Here is a 21247-nt window from a genome sequence, read left to right on the forward strand (position 1 = left end):
CCAACATTTATTTTATAAGAAGAAAAAGTACACTAAAATACTAATAGAAAGTATTGTATAGTAAAGACATAAATCAGTAACATAGTCATTTATTATTGTTATCAAGTATTATATACTATACATAATTGTGTGTGCTAGTTTTGGACTGGTGAGGCAGTGGGTTTGCTTATAACAGCATCACCATAACACCTAACCCAACAGGTTACATTTTTACAGCTGCTGGGGCAGTAGTGGTAGGAATTTTTCAGCTTCCTTATAATCCATGGGACCCAGGATATATGCAGTCTGTTGTTAACCAAAACCTCATTCTGTAACACGTGACGATTATTATTTTGAGGCAATCCAGAAGAAAAGAGATTTTTTAAAGAAAGTGCAAAGTTAAATAGTGGAGTGTTGGCAGCGAGTGAGGGAAAGAGAAACTTTTGCTTTGTAAGCCAATCCTTCCATTCAGCAAATTTAGAGACTAGCAAACTGTTTTGTTCAGAGAGAAAATTCGAGGGGGTCATTATTATGCGTAAGATTCTTGCAACATAGCTTCAATTATTTTAGCTGTCATAATCCTGTTGGACTTGGACTTCGTTGGTGGTGAATGTTTGACTTTGCTTGGAAACCGTAAAACCACAACAAAACAAGTCTCCCAAGTGCTCCCAGGCAACACCAGGGTCCCTTCTGCACCTTGAGGACTGGGATAAAAGACTCAAACGGACTCCAATAGTGCATCTGAAGACTGAAGGTAATTCTTCAGCGTCATCTCCATGAATAATCAGGAATAAGCATGATGAAGATGTCAAGTACCTTCTCAAGAGAGCTAAGCTTTATAAACAACAGTAACAAAACCCTATAAAGCCTGACCAGTCTCCCTAAAATATTTGCTGATTTGACGGCCGAAAGGTCAGCTGTTCCTATCTTTTTGAAAGTCCATTTAAAAGGAGCCGGTGGAATGTTCTCATTGAACTGCATCACTTCCTTCCTGGGACCATCAGGGCACTTCCCCAGCCTTTCACGATAGGTTCTGCTCCGAAAGGTCACCGGGGCAGTGGGAACCCTACGCAAAAGTTCGGGGCGGTGCAGCGCATCTTCCTGCTGGGGCCCTTGGCCGTCTCATTCCTCCTCGACCCGGGGAGGTGAACCCCGTGGGAAGGCTCGCCAAGAGGGTGGGTCACGGCGCTGGTTCTGCGGCTGCAGAGACGCGCCTGAGATGGTGCATCTGCTGGAGGTAAGGGGGGCCTGCCAGGCAGCCTCCAGGCCTCCGCCCCCGGCTCGCCTGTGCGGGGACCTGCGCGACCCGGAGCCCGAACCGGCGTGGGGCGTGGGGCGCGGGGCGTGGGGCGCGGGCGGGGGCGGGGGCGGGGGAGGGGTGTGGCGACTCCGGGTCCTGCTGGGACCCTGCCCGGGGTCTGAGCCCGCCACCCACGTTCCTCTCGGAATGGAGCATCAGCGCGGGGGACGCGGGTGGGCGGAGGGGGAGGTCTGAACCCCAGGGCGCAGCGGGAGGAGGACCCGACTGCGGAGGGAGGGTAGAGCCGCGGAGCCGCCGAGGGAGCGAGCGCGCGAGCGAGCGAGCGAGCCCGGGGAGCGCGGCGGCCGAGCCGGAGCCGGAGCCGGAGCCGGAGCCCGCCCCGCGGCTTGTGCTCGGTACCCGGGCGGCGCGGCCCCCCGCAGTCCTGCAGCCGCGCCCGGGCTACGAGGACCGCGGCCAGCCGGCCGATCGCTCGCTGCGCTGCCGGGAACCCCAGCAGCCCGGGAGAAACAGGTAGAGGGAGGGAGGGAGCGAGGCGGGCAGCGAGAGGAGGAGAGGGAGTGGGGAGACGGGTGCCAGCCGAGCGCACTGCAGACAGATTGTAAGCAAGTTTGTACTTGCACGCTCGGGGGGTGCGCGCGCGCCGGGAAGGACGCGGTCATGGTGGTGGCGGTGTGCGTACGTGTGCTACTCTGCGATGAGGAGCTAGGAGGTGCTGCTGGCAGCGTGCCCCTGGCATCTTGTACGAAGCTGTCCCTATGAATCCCCCCCTCTCTGACTTGCCGTTTCCGCTTGCAGCACGTCTCTTGGGCTCCAACGATGCCGAAGCAAAGGGCAGCCACCCTCTCATTGTGATGGTCGGCACTGTTGCTACTATCAGCTGGGAGATGTAGGGCGTTGAACACATTCGAGGAGCCTCCCTTCCTCCACCCACTACTATTTTAAGAAGGGCTGGGGGAGGGGGAAAGGGTGGTACAGCTCAGGGCTGGAAACCCTAGCGGAGGCCCGGGCTTCAGACTCGACTCTGCTGTCACCCAGCAAATGCTTCCAGGGAGAGTCTACGCTAGAGGGCAAGATAACTTTCATGTCCTCTCTGGAGTGACACGCTTCAGACTGAGACTGTGCATTGCTACCCAGGAGTTCTGTGAAATGGTGCTTCCCAGGGCAGCAGGTGCAAGACAGGGGGCGGGAAAACTGCAAAATAAAGCAGCCATGAGCTGCCAAGAAAGCCCCTTGGAAATCTGGTTCGGTGAGCTGCCCGGTTAGCAGCACGGATGCTGCAAGTTCGGGCCCTCATCCATGAATAGAGTCAGGTCCAGCCCAGCAAGCAGCAACATCAGCTGTAAAATCCACCTTCCCATCCTGGAAGGTTCATTTTTGAGCTTCTCAGTTTGGGGCGGAAAGCATGGATGTGACTGCTGTCTTTCTGTGAAGGTTAAGAAAGTTCAAAATGAATTATTTTTTTCTTCTCTTTAGTTCCTATATTTGTCTTCATCCTTGAGCCACATTCCTAAAGAAAATATCTGTAGGCAGAAGCCAGACCTATCCAACAGAAAGTGTAATCATTCTCAATTAGGCAAAGGTGATTAAATGTGACCGACATCTGCATAAAATGCTGATTTGATCATGACTCATGAGGATGGTTCTTAGGAGGCTCCCTGCTCCCCATGATGAAAAAGATCGATAGTGTGGATAAAAAGTCCCTGACATCACCAGAACCGTCGTCATAGAACATAATCTGTTTTCTCTTGTGTTTTTTGAATCTGTTCATTACTTTGTGGCAATTTTAGAATAAAATGTGCCAGATCTGGGCTAATTGAATGTTTCATGCAGACGATAAAGGCCCACCCGTCTTGACTGACGCTGATAATCGTGGCTAGCCTCTGAAGATATTTGCTCAGCTTTCACATTAGAGTCTCATTATTGTCTTTTTGGAACTAATAATTTTTCACACTGGCTTATTTCTGCCAGCATCGTCCCTGCATAAAGAGTTCTTTTCACGGAATTCTTTCCTACAAAGAAGTAAGAATTGAGAAAAGGTAGTTTACTTAGTATTTAATATTTTTCAAGAATGTCTTGTGTGAAATGTGTAGGGTGCTACCCTAGGACCTGCTCTCTGATAATTATGCAACAACAGCTTCATGGAAATGAGGGGAGGTGTAATTGAAACCGGATGTAAGCAGCCCGGGCAAGATCGGTAGCATTTTCTTCTGTGGCTCCAGCTTTAGATGCCACAGCCACACCCTGTCAGCCTGAAGGTGACAGTATAGGACCCAGGACTCCCCTGGGTGAGGAAATCTGCATTTCTCTTCCTGTTCAGTGTTTAAATGTGTCCTTCCTTGTGGACTAAGTCAATAAAAGTGAATGTCTGGCAAGAAGTGCAATATATACTCCAGCAAGCTATGGCAGAAAGGTGGCTGATATCTTTGGGTATAATTAATCTTCCAAGCTTATAAAAAACTTTGAATTATAACATTTAATGTCTTTCATGCTGATCAACTCTGAACTTTGTCTTTTGATTACTTGTTTGTATTTTACTCTTCTAGGGAGAGGACCAATTTGTATTTGTTACCCTGTGTATTTCATAACCGTGAATAATTACCAGTACTATTCACTGACCCCATGGACATACATTAGTAATATTTTTGTGATAACTCCAAGATGTTTCTCTGCTTCCCTTTAGCCATCTTCCATCTTTATACTGTTTAGCCATCTTAGTTATTGATTTTTTTATTAATTAGTACCATTCCTAAAGGATGAATAGAAAACAATAATTGTATTTAAAATTAGACACTTATGTGATTCATTCTAACAAAAAGCTTCTATAGAAGGGGTCAAATTGTATCCATTTGCTTTTCTGTTTTTGTTTAATAGTGTATTTTAATAGTAGTGCTATTCTTGAATATATAGAGTGGGGCAAAAGTAGGTTTACAGTTTCCATGTGGCAAATAATGCAGTAATGAATAATAATACAAGATTAAACTGTTTTGTATATTCACAACTGTGAACCTACTTTCGTCCCAGCCTGTGTTAAGCCAGCTGGTTAAGTAATATTCATACCTCATCCATAGTCTAGCAAAGTGCGGTGAGTCAGTGTATGTTTTATGGTGTCAGTTCATCCTCTGCAGTTAGAAATGAGCCACATCGTCTCTGATTGTTGCAGGGTTTGGAATTTTCTGCTGTTGTTTCTTCATACATAGAAATATACATAGTTTCATTGCTTTAAGTTGTATTTGTGTGGCCTTGTAGTGTTTCTTCTAATGTTTTTCCTAGTGTGTTCTTTTCAGGAGCACAGATAAGAAAGCCCATTAGCAGCCAGTTGTCCACTCCGCTTGGAGACTGGAAAGGTCGTGTTATGATGATCCGCTACCATGGTTTTCACAGGTGTTGCTGTTAAGAAGAGTGTGTTGTTTAGGTAGGGGAATCACAGAGAGCAGATGGTTTAAAATCCCTCTGCGTCTTGCAGAGTAAATACAGAGGGTGAGTATTGACTGGGCACTCAGCTTGTTTCCACAGAACCCAGGATTTCTCCATCCTAACGCTCACTCTGCTTTGTTGTGATGTTGCGTTATCATCCCCTCCTGTGGTACATAAACTCTAAGAGGGGCTTATTGGTCTTGCTCACTGCTGTTTCCCTGTGCCATTGTTAAACAGTTTCTCAGTACGTGTTTGCTGTGTGAAATCAGAAATACGGGAATCTTACCTCTCTGCGGGGTATGGCACATACTGAGTGACATCATCATCTCAGCTCCTCCCACTGGAAGGATTTGGAGATGGTGCGTGGACTGCTCATTGGTGCACAACCCAGCAGTGTCTACCTAATTCTCCCTTTCCATTCCACTGCTGGTGGCTCCTCTCTCCCTTCCCTCCTTCTCACAATATACCGGGCCTACTTCAGCTCTCAGTTACCCTGGAAACAGTGAGCTCATGGTAGTGTGCGACCGTCCCCCGATGTTCAAATTCTGTAAGTCACACCCCAAACCACTGCAGGTCATCAGTCAGTGCAAAGAGTGAACTTCAAGATCTCGCTTTGTACCAGTAGTTGTTGTAGCTTCACTTGTGCTGTCGTTCGGTTTTGGAGCTGGAGAGCTCCTTTGAGAGCACCTCTTCCTTCTAAGCTACTCTCCCAAATTGCTGGTAGAGAAACTGAGGCCAGAAGGAGGAAATTGAGAACCAGTCATTGGCTGAAACTCGACTACCTGCCAAACAATCTGCTAGGAATATTATATATTGATCGTTTTGAATTTATTTTATGCAGGATAAAATTAAACTTACTAGCATAAAATTACTTCCTTTTACAAATAAGGAAGCAAACAGAAAAGTTCACTTTCTTGAGGTCACATGGACGGTAAGAGGCAGAATTTGGACTCAGCTTCATGTCTTTTTGGTCCACAGTGTATACATTTCACAGTACAACACTCCCCGGGACAGGCAGTTGTTGAGAACCTGTGTGCACAGGACCCGCTCCAAATCACCCAGCTAGTTGGAGTAAAGTTAAGCCTAAAACTCATATCTTCTTATTCCCAGCCTCCTTTAATTATCTTTGTTTTATTAATTTGAAATTTGTTTTTATCAAGTCTTCTGTCCTCTTGAGTTAAATTATCAATAAAAAGCAAGAGTATTATAATTTTGCAAAAAGAGGAAATATGTGTATACATGCAAAATATTTGACCTTGTGTCTAAATTAGGAAGGATATTGCATCAACCTCTTTTGCAGGGGGGAAGAAGGCATTCTCTGGGGGAGGTGTCTCACTGAGGTGAAGTAGTATTAACTTCATTTAATAAAACAAAAATATGTATTGAGTTCGAGGATGTGCTCAGGTATATACTCGGTATCAATGGGTGGGATTTCAAAGCAATAAGACTTATGGTCTCTATACCTGCAAAAAAAAAAAAATGTTCATGGTCTAATTTGAGTGACAATAAGACTAACAATGGGACAAACAGAGGGAGATAAGACTAAAAATGGGACAAATATAAGACAAATCATTTGTATAATAGTATAGATTGGTAGCGTTGTAGGAACTGAAAGAAAATGATATCGAATGGGTGGTGGTGTGTAAGAAGGCTTTGCACAGGGCATGGGTCCTAGGCTGGGTATTTAGTGGTATTTCCATTTGCCCTGACAGGTGTCCTGTAGAAGGGTGATGTGAAGGGGCAGTAAAGAATTGTTAAACAAGGCTATGAGGGTTTGAATTGAAAAGTATTGAGCCTGACCAGGCACTGGCACAGTGGATAGAGCATCGGTCTGTGATGCAAAGAACCCAGTTTCGAAATCCCGAGGTCGCCAGCTTGAGCACAGGCTCACCAGCTTGAGCACAGGGTTGTTGGCTTGAGCGTGGGATCATAGACATGACCCCATAGTCTCTGGCTTGTGCCCAAAGGTCACTGGCTTGAACCCAAGGTCACTGGCTTGAGCAAGGGGTCACTCCATCTGTAGTCCCCCGGAAGACACATATGAGAAAGCAATCAATCAATAACTAAGGTCCCGAAACAAAGAATTATTGCTTCTCATCTCTCTCACTTCCTGTCTGTTCCTATTCTCCCTCTCTATGTCTCTCTCTCTGACTCTATCACCAAAAATAAATAAATAAATAAATATTGGGAAATAAAACCTGCACAGCCCTTCTGCTACTGAGCTCAGCTGATGGCACTGTGGTCCACAGAACCTTGAGTCAGCCTGACCAGGCGGTGGCGCAGTAGATAGAGCATTGGACTGGGATGCGGAAGGACCCAGGTTCAAGACCCCAAGGTCGCCAGCTTGAGCGCGGGCTCATCTGGCTTGAGCAAAAAGCTCACCAGCTTGGACCCAAGGTCGCTGGCTCCAGCAGGGGGTTACTCGGTCTGCTGAAGGCCCACAGTCAAGGCACATATGAGAAAGCAATCAATGAACAATTAAGAAGTCGCAACGCGCAATGAAAAACTAATGATTGATGCTTCTCATCTCTCTCCGTTCCTGTCTGTCTGTCCCTGCCTATCTCTGCCTCTGTAAAAAAAAAAAAAAAAAAAAAAAAAGAATCTCGAGTCAGAACCCTGAGAGTCATCTGAGATGTGATCTACGCCCCTCCCACTTCCTCCTCTTCACCTCGACCAATCACCAAGTCCTGCACATTGTGCCTCCTAAAGGCTTTTTGGATTGTACCCTCTACTTAGTGTACTGTTTAAGTATCTCAGCATCTCCCATCTGGGTTCCTGAGATACCTTTCTCAGTGTTCTTCCTGTATCTTCCAATCTTGTCTTCCTCAAATATACACTTACAGACTGGCTAAAATAATCTGAATTATACCTGGTCACTTCTAGCTTAGAGTCCACAGTCATTTCCTGTTGCCTCCTTGAGCATTAGGACCCAGCCTCTGAGCACAGCACACTGGACCCCAACCACCAGGCTGCCCACTCCTTCCGTGAACTCGGGTCCTGAGTGTTACCCGGTACAGGCCTTCACTATCTAATGTCTGGTGCTTCCACACAGACTCCTGCTGTTTCTCGTGTCCATGCTTTTGCTCAAACTCCTCATTCTGCCTGCACTGCATGTTTCATATTTGTCACCTTCCTAGCTGGAACTCTTGGTTACCACGACTCAGTTCAGGGGCAGCTCCCTCCCAGGGCATCTTCACAACGTCTGGATTGGCCCAGCGCCCATTCTTTGTCGCCCTCATCTCTGTTTGCACATACCTGTAGTAGTATTGTATTATCTTTTTTATGTTCTATCTCTCATTATGTTCTAAGCTCCTCAAAGAAGTAGATAGTACGTCCTGTCCATCTTAGTGCCCCTGGCATGGAGCTCTGACATGCAGAACGCATTATTTATATTGTAGTAGAAGAGTGGATGCAGATGCTGACGTTGGACACAGCAGATAAATTCTGAGTTTTATGTGGTATCGAAAGAGGTACTAATCTATTGCGCAACATGATTGTGAACTAGAAGAGGGTGGAAACATGGTGGTCTGTAACACAATGGTTTAAAAAACTCTTCTACTTCCATAATTCTTGATTGATGGTGGTGGGCATGTCTTAATCATCTGTGAACTCCAGTGTGGAGCCTGGCTTGGTGCTTGGTGTGGGGTCGCTGAATTCAAAGGAATTTCTTTCCTCATCCCTGCTTAGTATATATGTAGACAGGCAGACAGATTATAGATAGATAGATAGATAGATAGATAGATAGATAGATAGATAGATAGATAGATAGATAGATTTTAGCACGTTATAATGTGTTTGGAGAATGTAACTTGCTGACAGCTTAGAGGACCCACTTTTAGATCCCTCAGCATTTATCACTGCCTCCTACTTTTCAAATTAAGGTACCTTTTGCATGTGAGCAGGTGGAATATTTTCTTCCAGGAGATGAAGGCTGCTAATGGGCACACAATTACTGCAGGGCTGTAGGCCTTGATGTGTGACAGGCCAGCCATGAGTAATTACGTGTCCTCTGAGAGTCACTAGGACAGCCACCCCTGCAGCCCAGAAGCTGCCAAGTATTGAGTCTACATCTAGTAGATATGCTTCAAGTAACCAAGAGATGTCTGCCTCTTCCTTTTATCATTTAATGCTATTCACGCCACCCACCCTCCTCCCCTAACTCGCTGAGTGACCAGGACACCTTTCTTGCTCCAGCACAGCTTTCCGATGCTTTTTCACATGGAGCAGGAGCAGTGTGCAGTGTTTTGCATCTTTTCTGAAATGGTCATCTAAAAGATATCACAATCAGCTTTGCATTTCTGCATTCTTTTTATTTATTTTTTATTTTTCTGAAGCTGGAAACGGGGAGGCAGTCAGACAGACTCCCGCATGCGCCCGACCGGGATCCACCCGGCACGCCCACCAGGGGGCGATGCTCTGCCCATCCGGGTGTCGCTCTGCTGCGACCAGAGCCAGTCTAGTGCCTGAGGCAGAGGCCACAGAGCCATCCTCAGCGCCCGGGCCATCTTTGCTCCAATGGAGCCTTGGCTGCGGGAGGGGAAGAGAGAGACAGAGAGGAAGGAGAGGGGGAGGGGTGGAGAAGCAGATGGGCGCTTCTCCTGTGTGCCCTGGCCGGGAATCGAACCCGGGACTTCCGCATGCCAGGCCGACGCTCTACCACTGAGCCAACCGGCCAGAGCCCATTTCTGCATTCTAACCAGAAACCATTATTTACTATTATTAATCATTTAATAATCTGAAAATCAATTGTAATTATGCTCTACTATTTAACCAATCCTTTATGCATAACACTGTTTGTGCACATTCAGGTTACAGTAGATATTTTGATAGCGCTCATAGACCCCTCTTAGTTTCTGTTTTCCTCCGGGCCAGTGGACCATCCCACATGCACGTGCTGTGCTTTTCCTGCCCCTGTCTCATTCCTTTTCTTCACCTTCATCATCATAACGCACAGATAATGTGAACTGTCATAATGTGTCACTCTCACGTAGGCCCCTTAGTTTAGCCCCTTCGTTAAGTTTCTTTTCCTGGGTACATTTTGTATACTCTCCTTTCTGTCATTAATTATTTGATTTGTGGCAAGACTCTCTCTTCAACTAACCCTAGGGCTAGAAAATCCTTGTTCCAAGTTCCTGTCTCAATGTCAAAATTTCAGCAACTACTCTCTTACCTCTTCTTCCCTTCCCACTGTGAAGAATTGTGAATGAAATTTGACTGAAGCAGAGAATTCAAGAGGAAGTTAGAAGGGAAATGTCTTGTCTGCTTAACCCACCCCTAATCCAGCCTTACAACTTACTTTAGAATCTTTCTGTTTGCAGAGAAGTAACACTACACCAAACCTATTTTGACTTCTAAAACCAGAATGTTTCAAATTCAAATTTTTGGAATGGAACGGTTTTGCATTTACATGTTTTAATTCATCAAATTGTTATTAGGAGCTAAGATTTTATCTCATTCTTGGAAACTGTGCAAATGATACAGCAAAATGTGTTATGCAAAGCAGGCTAGCACAGCCTGTGAGTAATGAGAAATACACTCAGAGCATGAAGTACTTTCACTTTCAGAGATCACTGGAGAACGTTGATAGTTTAAATAGAAACCATGGAATAACAGTGAGCATTTATCCTTTGAGCTGCCAATTTTAATGTATATGTTTTGAGTATGTGTTTTTTAAATCAACTCTCATAAAAATTTATATTTACTTAATACTTTGTAGTTTATAAATATGTTCACATTAGTTATTTCACATGGTAATGAATCATCTATTCAAACTGAATAGAAGTAGTTCTCATTTTAGCACGATGGTGAACTACATAAATTTTTTATATATCTATATTTTTTATATATCTATATATATCTATATAGATAAGGGGTTATTTCAAAATGAATACGAAACGATAAAACATCCCCTTTTTTTGTGAGCAGTATAAAAATATTGTACCTTTTCTATTTGTTTTTTTCAGGTTCCTGAATTCACGTAAGAGAATAATCTTAAAACAAAAGAAGGAAAAGAAGAGGTTTAATTTTTGGAAGTGCTGTCTCCTCACCGACCCCCACCAGTGCTTGGGATCCACGGATCTAATGAAGTTCCAGTATGTTTTCTAGAGCGGCGTAGTCTGCCCTGCCTGGAGTAAGGAGTCTGCTGTTGGTCCCGTGCTCCAGCAGGGACCATGGCAGCCTCCAGGTCGGCCTCTCGGTCCCCTCGGGACATCGCCAATGTGATGCAGAGGCTGCAAGGTAAGGGACAGAAACGGCCGGGGCTCTTGGGTTTTGTCTCTTCTATGCTTTAAGTACCAGTTTATCACCATGGTTCTAAATGGCAGAAAAGCATTTGTAAATGGGGAGGGTAGAAGATCATGGATATTAACCAGAAGGGAATCAATGCAGGAAAATATTGAGGACTAGAAGAGAATGTCCTGATTTATATTCAGTTGTCAGTTAATAACAGTGTATCACATTCCTGGTTGCCTTTCTTAACAATTGAAACATAAAGTAAATAGCGACCATGTCCTTTCCAACTCTAAATAATCATTCCCCCACTCCTCCAAAAAGTGTCTGTCGCATTCTGTCCAAGTGGGCAATGGTCCTAGAAACCTCACCATTACATTCTCACATTGTTCAGTTCTCATTTCTTTGGGGGGGGGGGGGGTTACTTACTGTCTGAAATGTATTCTTTAGCCCTTTCCTATTTGCAAGTGTAACAACAATGCCAAGACTAACCCCTGGGACTGTGTTAACTGCCTAAAGTGGGTAATGAAGGGCTTGTCTAGACTGAGGCACAGATAAACACCACCATCTCTCCCATTTCTGCTGCAGATTTCAAGTTTGAAAAGAGGCAGAATGTTTATATGTGGAGTGTGTGTTATGCTCATATCACATATCAGGGCAGGTGATTTAATGAGACATAAGTAAATGGAAAATGGCCTGAGGCTAAAAGGCCAGGCTGAAGGTGAAGTTATAGGTGGCTGCAGCTTAAAGGCCATGGTCTGTCCTCTTCCTCCTAATTAGGCACAAATTCCAAGCTCTTTGTCATGGAAGATGAGGACCCCATGACCCCCCTCTCTGCCTGCTGCTGTCATTTTACCTCCCCCCACTGCTCCTCTCCCCCCCTGTGGTCTTTGACTAACACCCTTAAGGCTCTGGGTCATCATGCTGTCATTCTCCCTGACATCTACTTCTTCTCAGCTGCCCCCTGACTGGCATCTACTTATTGTTCAAGACTCAGCTGTAGTGCACACCCTGGGACAGATAGCCTTTCTCTCTACTTCCTCTGCAGCCAGTGTTCATCTCCGTCTGGGCACCTGCTCGGTACCCTGGGATGGCCTCTGGACTCATTTTTCTCCCGGGATAGGAGCTTCTCAGGGGTGCGAACCGAGTCCTTCTGATGTATCTCCAGGACACAGCATCATACTCCCTCAGTAGAAGTTTGATTCTTGCCTGGCTGGGAAGTTCTTCCTTTTCTGCTAAAGGGCAGGTAGGAGTCACTGACTCTAAAAGCTGTTGAAACTACCATTGATTTCCCCACTGAGGAAGGGAGGAGCTTGCAAGTCAGAGCTTGTGCTAACCAGGGTCATGGAGCTGGCTGTGCCCAAGAGAGAAGACAGAGAGAGAGGATTACCTAACTGCATGGTGCCAATTGTCATCAACTCGCACTCTACATGTCATGGCCACAGAACCCCCAGGGAAACTCCCAGGGGGTCACTTCAGTATACACTATGTATCCCTGAGTGAGTTTTATGGTGTACAGAGATATGTTGTAGAATCGGACACCTGAAACCTATATATTTATAGTTATGTTAACGAGTGTCATCCCAATAAATTTAATTACAGAAAAAAATATAGATAGATAGATAGAATAATAGACAGATAGACTATGTCCGAGCAGCAGAGAAGTAAAATCAAGTGATATTGACTCAGGAAACTTTATATCCCTAGAAATTTGGGTTCGAGGCAGGATTTTGGGGGTAGGGCCATCCTAGAGGAAGTGCAGATGAGACACAAGAAGTCCCTGGAGCCTGGGGCTTCTCCTCATTCTGGAGTGTGTCTGCCTTTAGCAGCTGTGTGTGAAGACACTTTCCAGCACATTTTGTTCAATCACCCATTGAAACCCATGGCTGGCATCTCCTTTCTTTTTTATCCCATAAGCCCAATGAGCATATGACACAGGGCCTTGGTTGGTGGTAAGAACAGAAAGTCTCAAACTCACAATTTAGACTTTCAACATTATCTTCAAGTAAGAAGATGCAAATAGCCATGTACTAGCAAAACTGAAGGAAACAAGAGTTCATCATATAACTTTTATCTTCTGGCCCTTTACCGGATTGTACTTGCTGAAGTGTGCTGTAAACTAGAACTTCTAGTAAATTCTATGACTATTTTGCACATAGCACAGTTATTTTGAATTTGTGTGTGTGTCAAGTTATGTTAATTTGTTAAATTGTAACTGTTTGGCGGGTCATTAGTTTTAATATATGGGGTGCCACCTCTAGTTCTTCAAGAAGTTCTTGCAAGCACAGAATCATTTATAGGTTCAGTAAAGAATGACACTGACTCTATTTATCAAACAGAAAAATGCAATGTACTTACTACTTACCAAATAAGTTTTCCCCAGAACTCGGGCCCTTTCTTCATCTCTCCGAGGCTCTGTGGAATGTACCAAAAGCAAATATTGACATATTCAGGCTGAGGATTAAGAAAATTTGAAAGTTGCTTTGTTAACCTAAGATTAAACACAATTAAAGTCTTAGTTAGATTCTTTAAGAGTTATCATGCGTGTATTATGTTGTAAACACATCAGAATCAGAGAGGCTAGACATAGTTCTGTCTTACTTCTGTATAATAGCCTATTGGGAAATATTCTTCTTAGTTAGGTGGATAGACGGTGCTTCCCTCTAGGTAAGGGATGTGCACAAGATCAACAATAAACATAATGTTTAGAGCTGACTCAGCCCAGTTCTGACCGTCAGCACCTGATACACATATTCTCAGAGACGATGCCCTAGTTCCTCCCCCTTCAACCCTCAGTTTATTTTTAAATTTTATTTATTCATTTTAGAGAGGAGAGAGAGAGGGGGAGAGAGAGAGACAGAGAGAGAGAGAGAGAGAGAGAGGAGAGAGAGAGAGACGGGGGGAGGAGCAGGAAGCATCAACTCCCATATGTGCCTTGACCAGGCAAGCCCAGGGTTTCGAACCGGCGACGTCAGCATTTCCAGGTCGATGCTTTATCCACTGCGCCACCACAGGTCAGGCCTCAACCCTCAGTTTTACATTATTTCTAACACGACTATATCTTTCCAATAGTACCCTCTCTATGTAAGGAGCCAAAGTTGTCTTCTGTTACCTGCTACAACTGACAAATGCAAAATCCCTGATTACCATGAGTTGATATCATATGACATACCGTACTTGGGTTTCACTTAGCCAGTTCTGCTGTGACCCGAACTAATACTGCTTTGGGGGCAGGAGGAGGCATAACCTTGACTTCTGACTCAAAAGTATCAGTATAGAAAAAAAAATACCAGTTTATCTCAGAACCTTTTCAATTTGCTTGCATTTTTATCCAATTTTATGAAACTATAACAAGGAATAGCAAAATGTCTCGTAGCCCAGTGTTTTCACACTAACCGGTGCTATTTTAAGATTCTGTCCTCTTTATGTAGGAAGAAGACAAAGTTCTTATTTTGGTTTTGAGTGTGCGTTAGTGTGGCCTTGATGGTTATTCAGTGTCTGGTGAGAATTCAGAGTTATTGCAGACTGTCCTTCAATAACAGGTGACTGTACACCACTATGACAGTGCCCCGATAAGGTTGTCCTGACAATGGTGAACAAATGACTGTATATTATTGTGAAATAAGTTCACCAGTGTGGCTTACTTATCCCAATGCGAACGCCCTTAGAAGTACAGAAAGTCTCTAAACAAATGAGGCCAAGAGGCCCAGAGAGGCGAAATGACGTGGTATGATTAGTGGCCAGTGGCAGCCTGTGGGTCAGAACCGTTCCTTCCCTGTGCTCGTTCTCTAAAAGCAAACCGTGTTCTGCGAGGGAATCAACAGCGAAATGTTATGGCAGCACGGAAATGAATTCCTAATTGTGAATTTTCTTTAAGCATGTACCTTCCTTGAACCATAAAAATAATCATCATCTACAGATGTTTGAAAATATTGCTTCCCTCTCACTATTCCCACGCGACCTCTCCCGGACTTCAAATGTATATTTTTAGAATATAAAAGTATCCAAAGTTAGCAGGGATTCGCTCTAGTCTTTGTCAAGAGAGCTGAAAAATAATGTTATGGTCTGACCTTCAGGTTTTCTAGACTCTCCAGCAAGTGGTCGATGTGGCTTTGTGCCCCGGCCATGGTATTCATCTGTCCTAACCCCACTTCCTTGGCTTGCAATGGACTTGATGTGCATAGCATTTATTTTCTGTTGAGCACGCTTGACTTTCAAATTCAGACCAAACTCTTAAATCTGGATATTAATGGCCCGGAGCATGGTCCCAGCTTTAGAAAATTAGAAGATGAGTGAAACTGAGAGTTTCACCATCTGACTAGAAACCCGAAACTCCTGCGGTCACGTGACCCCCCACTCATTTTTATCTGCCTGGACAGGTTTTTGATGCTTCAGTGCGCGGGGTGCTTGTTTCACATTTATTGTTTTAAGATCCCACTGGACATGCCGGAGGGAGCCTGGCTGAATAAAAGAAGCAATCTCTGTTGACTGTGTGGGTATACCAGAGGTCCCCAAACTACGGCCCGCGGGCCGCATGCGGCCCCCTAAGGCCATTTATCCACCCCACCCCCCCTGCCGCACACCCGGAAGGGGCACCTCTTTCATTGGTGGTCAGTGAGAGGAGCATAGTTCCCATTGAAATACTGGTCAGTTTGTTGATTTAAATTTACTTGTTCTCTATTCTAAATATTGTATTTGTTCCCATTTTGTTTTTTTACTTTAAAATAAGATATGTGTATTGTGCATAGGGATTTGTTCATAGTTTTTTTATAGTCCGGCCCTCCAACGGTCTGAGGGACAGTGAACTGGCTCCCTGTGTAAAAAGTTTGGGGACCCCTGGTATAGACCTTCTCCATACGGGCTGTGGAGACCTCGGACTGGGTCTTCCCAGTGCCAAGGATTTCCAATCTAAGTTGTATGTCTTTACTTGGCTAGATGAAACACTGAACTTGGGGTTCATTCTTCTGTGTCTGTCCCGGCTGTTTGCCTGGGTGCAAGCGACTGAACGTTTTGTGCATTTTGTGCCTTAGTGACCTGATCTTTGAAATAATAGAGAGGAAACCTGTAGGTCCCTTACAAACTGTGGGGAAGGAATTCGGTAATAAAGCGGATTTCCCTTCGAGTCTATTTAATGTGGAAATTCTCTGGATGAGACTGGCAATAAAGGGAAATGATAAAGAGTAAATATGAAAACAAAACCTTAATTCAAAATCAGATATGATCCTAGATATTTTATTCTTATTTTGGTTTGTATGCCAATTTTTTTTTTAAAGGTAATGGTTAGCAGTGAGGAGAGAGAGGAGTTTTTATTTTATATTTTTTTGTGGTGAATATTTAAGTGGTTCTTCTTGAGACGTGTAGAGTAGAAGCAACATTGGAGTCCCTACCCCCATCTCTCAGTTGTGGAAGCACAGGGAGTATTTAACATCTGTGCACTTAGGGACCCCACTTGCAAAGCATGGACGTTCTCCTGACTCCGCTCTCGGGATTGTTATCAAGCTCCGGGAGATAATAAACCAGAGGTACTTTTTTTTTTTTATTCATTTTAGAGAAAAGAGAGAAAGGGAGAGAGAGAGAGAGAGAGAGAGAGAGAGGGAGAGAGAGACAGAGAGAGAAGGTGGGGAGGAGCTGGAAGCATCAATTCCCATATGTGCCTTGACCAGGCAAGCCCAGGGTTTCAAACCCACGACCTTAGCATTTCCAGGTCGACGCTTTATCCACTGCGCCACCACAGGTCAGGCCCAGTTTTCAGTGCTTTGAAAACTATAAATACATACTTGATATGGTGAGCTCTATCAGTAGCCATGGAAGGGAATTGGATTGGAAGGCACAGGCCTGATAATTTGTTACAAGTTTTTCAGCTATTGGGAAGAATCATAATAGTCATATATTCTGTGCCGTATAAAACTAGTAACTTTACTACGTAGTGAAGTGACTATACTTAGAGTATAAATTATATTTTCTTTTCTAGTCAAAGACAGCATTGCATCATGTCCTAACGTAACCTGTGAATGTATAACAACAAACCTTACAGTTTAGAGGGAGACAACATTCCTGAGCACTGGATAGTTATCATTAGCTTTTAGCATCAGTTGCTTCACACATACATTGGTTATTAGTGGCTACAAAATATAAGATGTGCACTGCCACCTTTAGCCTAGCCCACTTCAGTGGAGACAAAATGAACCCAGAAGTGAAGGGCATCTAGCAGATGTGTCATTAGCATGTTGATCTGCTGAGTGAATTCTGCTGGTAAGGGGTAGGAGGGGCACGTCTCCTCCTGGTCTCTGTTCTAGGTGTGCAGCTTACTGATGCTTGGAGCCCAAGCAAGAGTCAACATCCCCGGACAGAGGAGTCCTGGCTTCTGCCAAGGGTATTTAGTAACCCTGCTTGCCTGTTGGCTTCTCCAAACCAGTGACCAAGGTCCTTAGAGATGAAAGGCTGGCATTTATCACCCAGATCCCTGTTCGGCAAACTGCGGCTCGCGAGCCACATGCGGCTCTTTGGCCCCTTGAGTGTGGCTCTTCCACAAAATACCACGTGTGTGCACTACCTCGATAAGGAATGTACCTACCTATATATGTAGTTTAAGTTTAAAAAATTTGGCTCTCAAAAGAAATTTCAATCATTGTCCTGTTGATATTTGGCTCTGTTGACTAATGAGTTTGCTGACCACTGGCCCAGATAATGAAGACACTCAATGAGGGAATTAATTTGAGGAAAAATAATTTTCTATTAACTTAAATAGAACCAGAGTTGCTATTTTTTAAAGTGTAAATTTATGAAAACATTCTTCTAGAATCCCCTTTTCTTTGCCTGGATGGGTAATCTGACTACAAATGCTTTTCCCCTGTCTTGGGTGTTATTGTCATAGCAGATCTACATATCACTAATAAAAAGCATGTAACTTTGCTTGACCAACCGGTGGCACAGTAGATAGTGCATGAGCCTGAGATGCAGAGGACCTAGGTTCAAAACCCCGAGGTCACTGGCTTGAGCATGAGATCATAGACATGACCCCATGGTCGCTGGCTTGAGCCCAAAGTTCACCAGCTTGGACCCAAGGTCGCTGGCTCCAGCAAGGGGTTACTTGGTCTGCTGAAGGCCTGCAGTCAAGGCACATATGAGAAAGCAATCAATGAACAACTAAGATGCCTCAACGAAGAATTGACGCTTCTCCTCTCTCTCCCTTCTTGCTTGTCTTTGTCCTTATCTCTCTCTCTCTCTCTCTTTCTTAAAAGAAAAAAAAGCATGTAGCTTTGAATAATGGCAACTTGGCTTTACTCTTCTACTTATTTAGCTTATAACAATAATTGTTGGCTTTTTTTTTGCTTTTAATTTTTATTTCTAGTGCTAGAAAATTAAAGTGCACACACAGATTGCTATATAATTTAGGGGCTACTGTAGCTGTTCAATATTTCACCTTTGCCAATATGTGTGCTTGTCTGAGCATAATGTTTTAGGCTGGGATTTTGAATTATGGATGAACAAACAGACTGCAATGCAGAACTTCATTTGATCTTAAGAATAATGAATGTTTCTGCAACTTTGATCAATTTAAATATAACCTTAAAAGCAAATACAGAGATAATAGTATAATACAAGGGTGTTAAATTTTATTTTATTTTTTAAAGATAGCTCCCAATATTTTATTTTTTTTCCTAGATTTTGTTTATTCATTTTTATTAGAGAGAGAGGAAGAGATAGAGAGAACAGGGGGAGGAGCAGGAAGCATCAATTCCCATATGTGCCTTGACCAGGCAAGCCAGAGGTTTCAAACCAGCAACCTCAGCATTCCAGGTCGATGCTTTATCTACTGCGCCACCACAGGTCAGGCAGCTCCCAATATTTAAAAAAACTGTTTATTGACTGGTTTTAGAGAGACAGGGGGAAACAGAGAGAATTCATTTGTTGTTCCACTTAGTTGTGCGTTCATTGGTCACTTCCCTTATGTGCCCTGACCAGGGATCGAACTGGCAACCTTGGTGTATTAAGACAATGTTCTAACGGACTGAGCAAGCCAGCCAGGGCCATTAAAATTTTAAATGCACGTAATAGTGCTTACGTTTTTTGCTCTTAAAGGCTAAGGGGATGTACTTGAGAGGTGGCTTATGGAGTCATTTAGTTTATAGACACATCTGAAAAAATAAATGTCTAAACTCTTCAGATAACAAATTCTCTTAAGTGACAAGAGTTTAAGGCTCTCTGTAACTTTTCATAGTGCTTGTAACACAGTATTTGCTTTAAAAGAATTTGTTGACTTTTATCACATACATTTTTTCATTTGAAGATAATCTACTAAACTTTAAGGACTTTTAAATGAACGTATCACTATTGGTTCTTACAAGACAGGGGAATCAATGCAGTTTTATGGAACAAGTGGTAGATTCCAGACAGGATTGAAATGGGAAGGCTCAGGTATCAGATAGAGGTCAATTAATAGAAAAGTAGGATTACTGACTATGACTACAGGACAAACTCTGAATGTTGAAATGTGTGAATTAATTCAAAGAAAACCAATGAGAATAAAAGATAAACATTGACTCTTAGAGACATACATATGACATTTGCTAACTGTTCAGTAAAAAATAATGATAGGCCTCCTCCTAAACATAGAAAGATTTTTGGTTTAATATTTCCTATAAGTCCATTACACTGAGATGAAAGAAAACCTCAGAGTAGCAAAAAAGGTGACTCAGAAATATCATAAGCAGTGCTAAATACATAATGAAAATGCAATTTTCTTTTAATTTAATATTGAATAAGCATGGGGAAAGGAATTGTTTGCGATCTTGTGAAGATTCTAATTTTTTATAGTGTCTTGAGAGATTTTAAGTTTTTTAATTTATTACTCTGTCTTAATGATTCTTTGCATTAAACCACAAAACAATGACAAAAATCCATTTATTGTATTTAGGCTGAAATTCTCCATTTGGTTTACTCTCCTTCCACAATGAATGTTGTATAATTGTATCTTGAATTTAAATAGAACACAATTTTCAGCACAAAGCAATGATCATTTTTTTATATTGTGAAACACTGTAGTTAAGTAAATATTTGATGCATAAATGGATCCATCACAATCCCCATTTTAATAAATTGAAGATGAAATTAGTCAAGACATGTAAAAGCAGAGGAAGCAACCAGTTAAATTTGATCCTACTTTGTTTGCCCTCTTTGAATGAGGGGTTTACCTGAATTTTTAAGGTCAGAATTAGTTTTGACCATAAAATTACTTTAAGGACACACACGCAGGCTCAATGGCTGACTATGTTAACCTCTCAGATGTGGGTGTTTTTGTAACTGTAGCCCTTTAAATCCTAAAGGTCTATTCCATGTTCCTATTACTTTTCAATGTGTTAAAGAATTTGCATGTATCTGATGCCCCGTCCTCCATCCTGCATTACGGACGGAGAAAGTGCCTGAGGCCTTCAGGACCTTCTGTGGTCTGTAAAAATACTGGGTCTCTCTCAAACAGAAAGAGAAAACTGTTGAATCCAAACGAACAAAGATTTGCAAATGCTAAAATTATGTTAATTGGTCAAATGGCTTCCCTGTTCCAACTCCATCTTAGTTGTCCAGCAATTGTCTCCTCTTGCTCCCCTACCTAACCCTGGATATCCGCCACATGACAAAACTTGCAGTGCCCCGTGGGAGCCCTGACTCTTCCGTCTCCTCCTGGAGTCCTTTCAGGAAAGAGCTCTGTTGACAGCTTCCAAAACTCAGCTTACCTTCAAGGCCCAACTCAAGACTCCTCTTCAAAGCCTCCTCAGTGACAGCTTTCTTGAAAATAGAATCAGAAATTCTCTCTTCTCTGTAGGAATTCCTTTAGCGCTTTGTAGAACTGTCACGCAATTTAATATTTATTTGCATTATGTAACATCTCTGTGTCTAATCCACCCACTCCAAGAAGAGAGGGGCAGAAATTGAGTCAAATTTACATCAGTGCCTTACACATTGACTCACATAGTACATTTTATAATGTTGATACTTCCTAAGTATTTGTTGAGTGAATATATTTAATATCATCTGAATATGCAATGGCGGAAACAGACCAGGAGAGAGGTAATTTTTTTTTTTTGTATTTTTGTATTTTTCTGAAGCTGGAAACAGGGAGAGACAGTCAGACAGACTCCCGCATGCGCCGGACCAAGATCCACCCGGCACGCCCACCAGGGGTGACACTCTGCCCACCAGGGGGCGATGCTCTGCCCTTCCGGGGCGTCGCTCTGCCATGACCAGAGCCACTCTAGCGCCTGGGGCAGAGGCCAAGGAGCCATCCCCAGCGCCCGGGCCATCTTTGCTCCAATGGAGCCTTGGCTGCGGGAGGGGAAGAGAGAGACAGAGAGGAAGGGGGGGGGG

General features: G+C 43.6%; 1 protein-coding gene across 2 annotated transcripts in view; it reads left to right on the forward strand.

The window, feature by feature from the left end:
• Positions 1-1499: 1499 nt before the first annotated feature.
• The window catches only part of SYNE1 (spectrin repeat containing nuclear envelope protein 1), a 446717-nt gene continuing 426969 nt past the window's right edge, over positions 1500-21247 (forward strand). For both annotated transcript variants that reach the window (XM_066372972.1, XM_066372973.1), the window contains exons 1-2: positions 1500-1753; positions 10621-10894. In XM_066372972.1, the coding sequence (XP_066229069.1) occupies positions 10828-10894 (67 nt within the window). In that variant the 5' untranslated portion in view covers positions 1500-1753; positions 10621-10827. The remainder of the gene's footprint in view (positions 1754-10620; positions 10895-21247) is intronic.

This window comes from Saccopteryx leptura, chromosome 3, assembly GCF_036850995.1.
Source record: "Saccopteryx leptura isolate mSacLep1 chromosome 3, mSacLep1_pri_phased_curated, whole genome shotgun sequence".
In the NCBI taxonomy this organism is placed as follows: domain Eukaryota; kingdom Metazoa; phylum Chordata; class Mammalia; order Chiroptera; family Emballonuridae; genus Saccopteryx; species Saccopteryx leptura.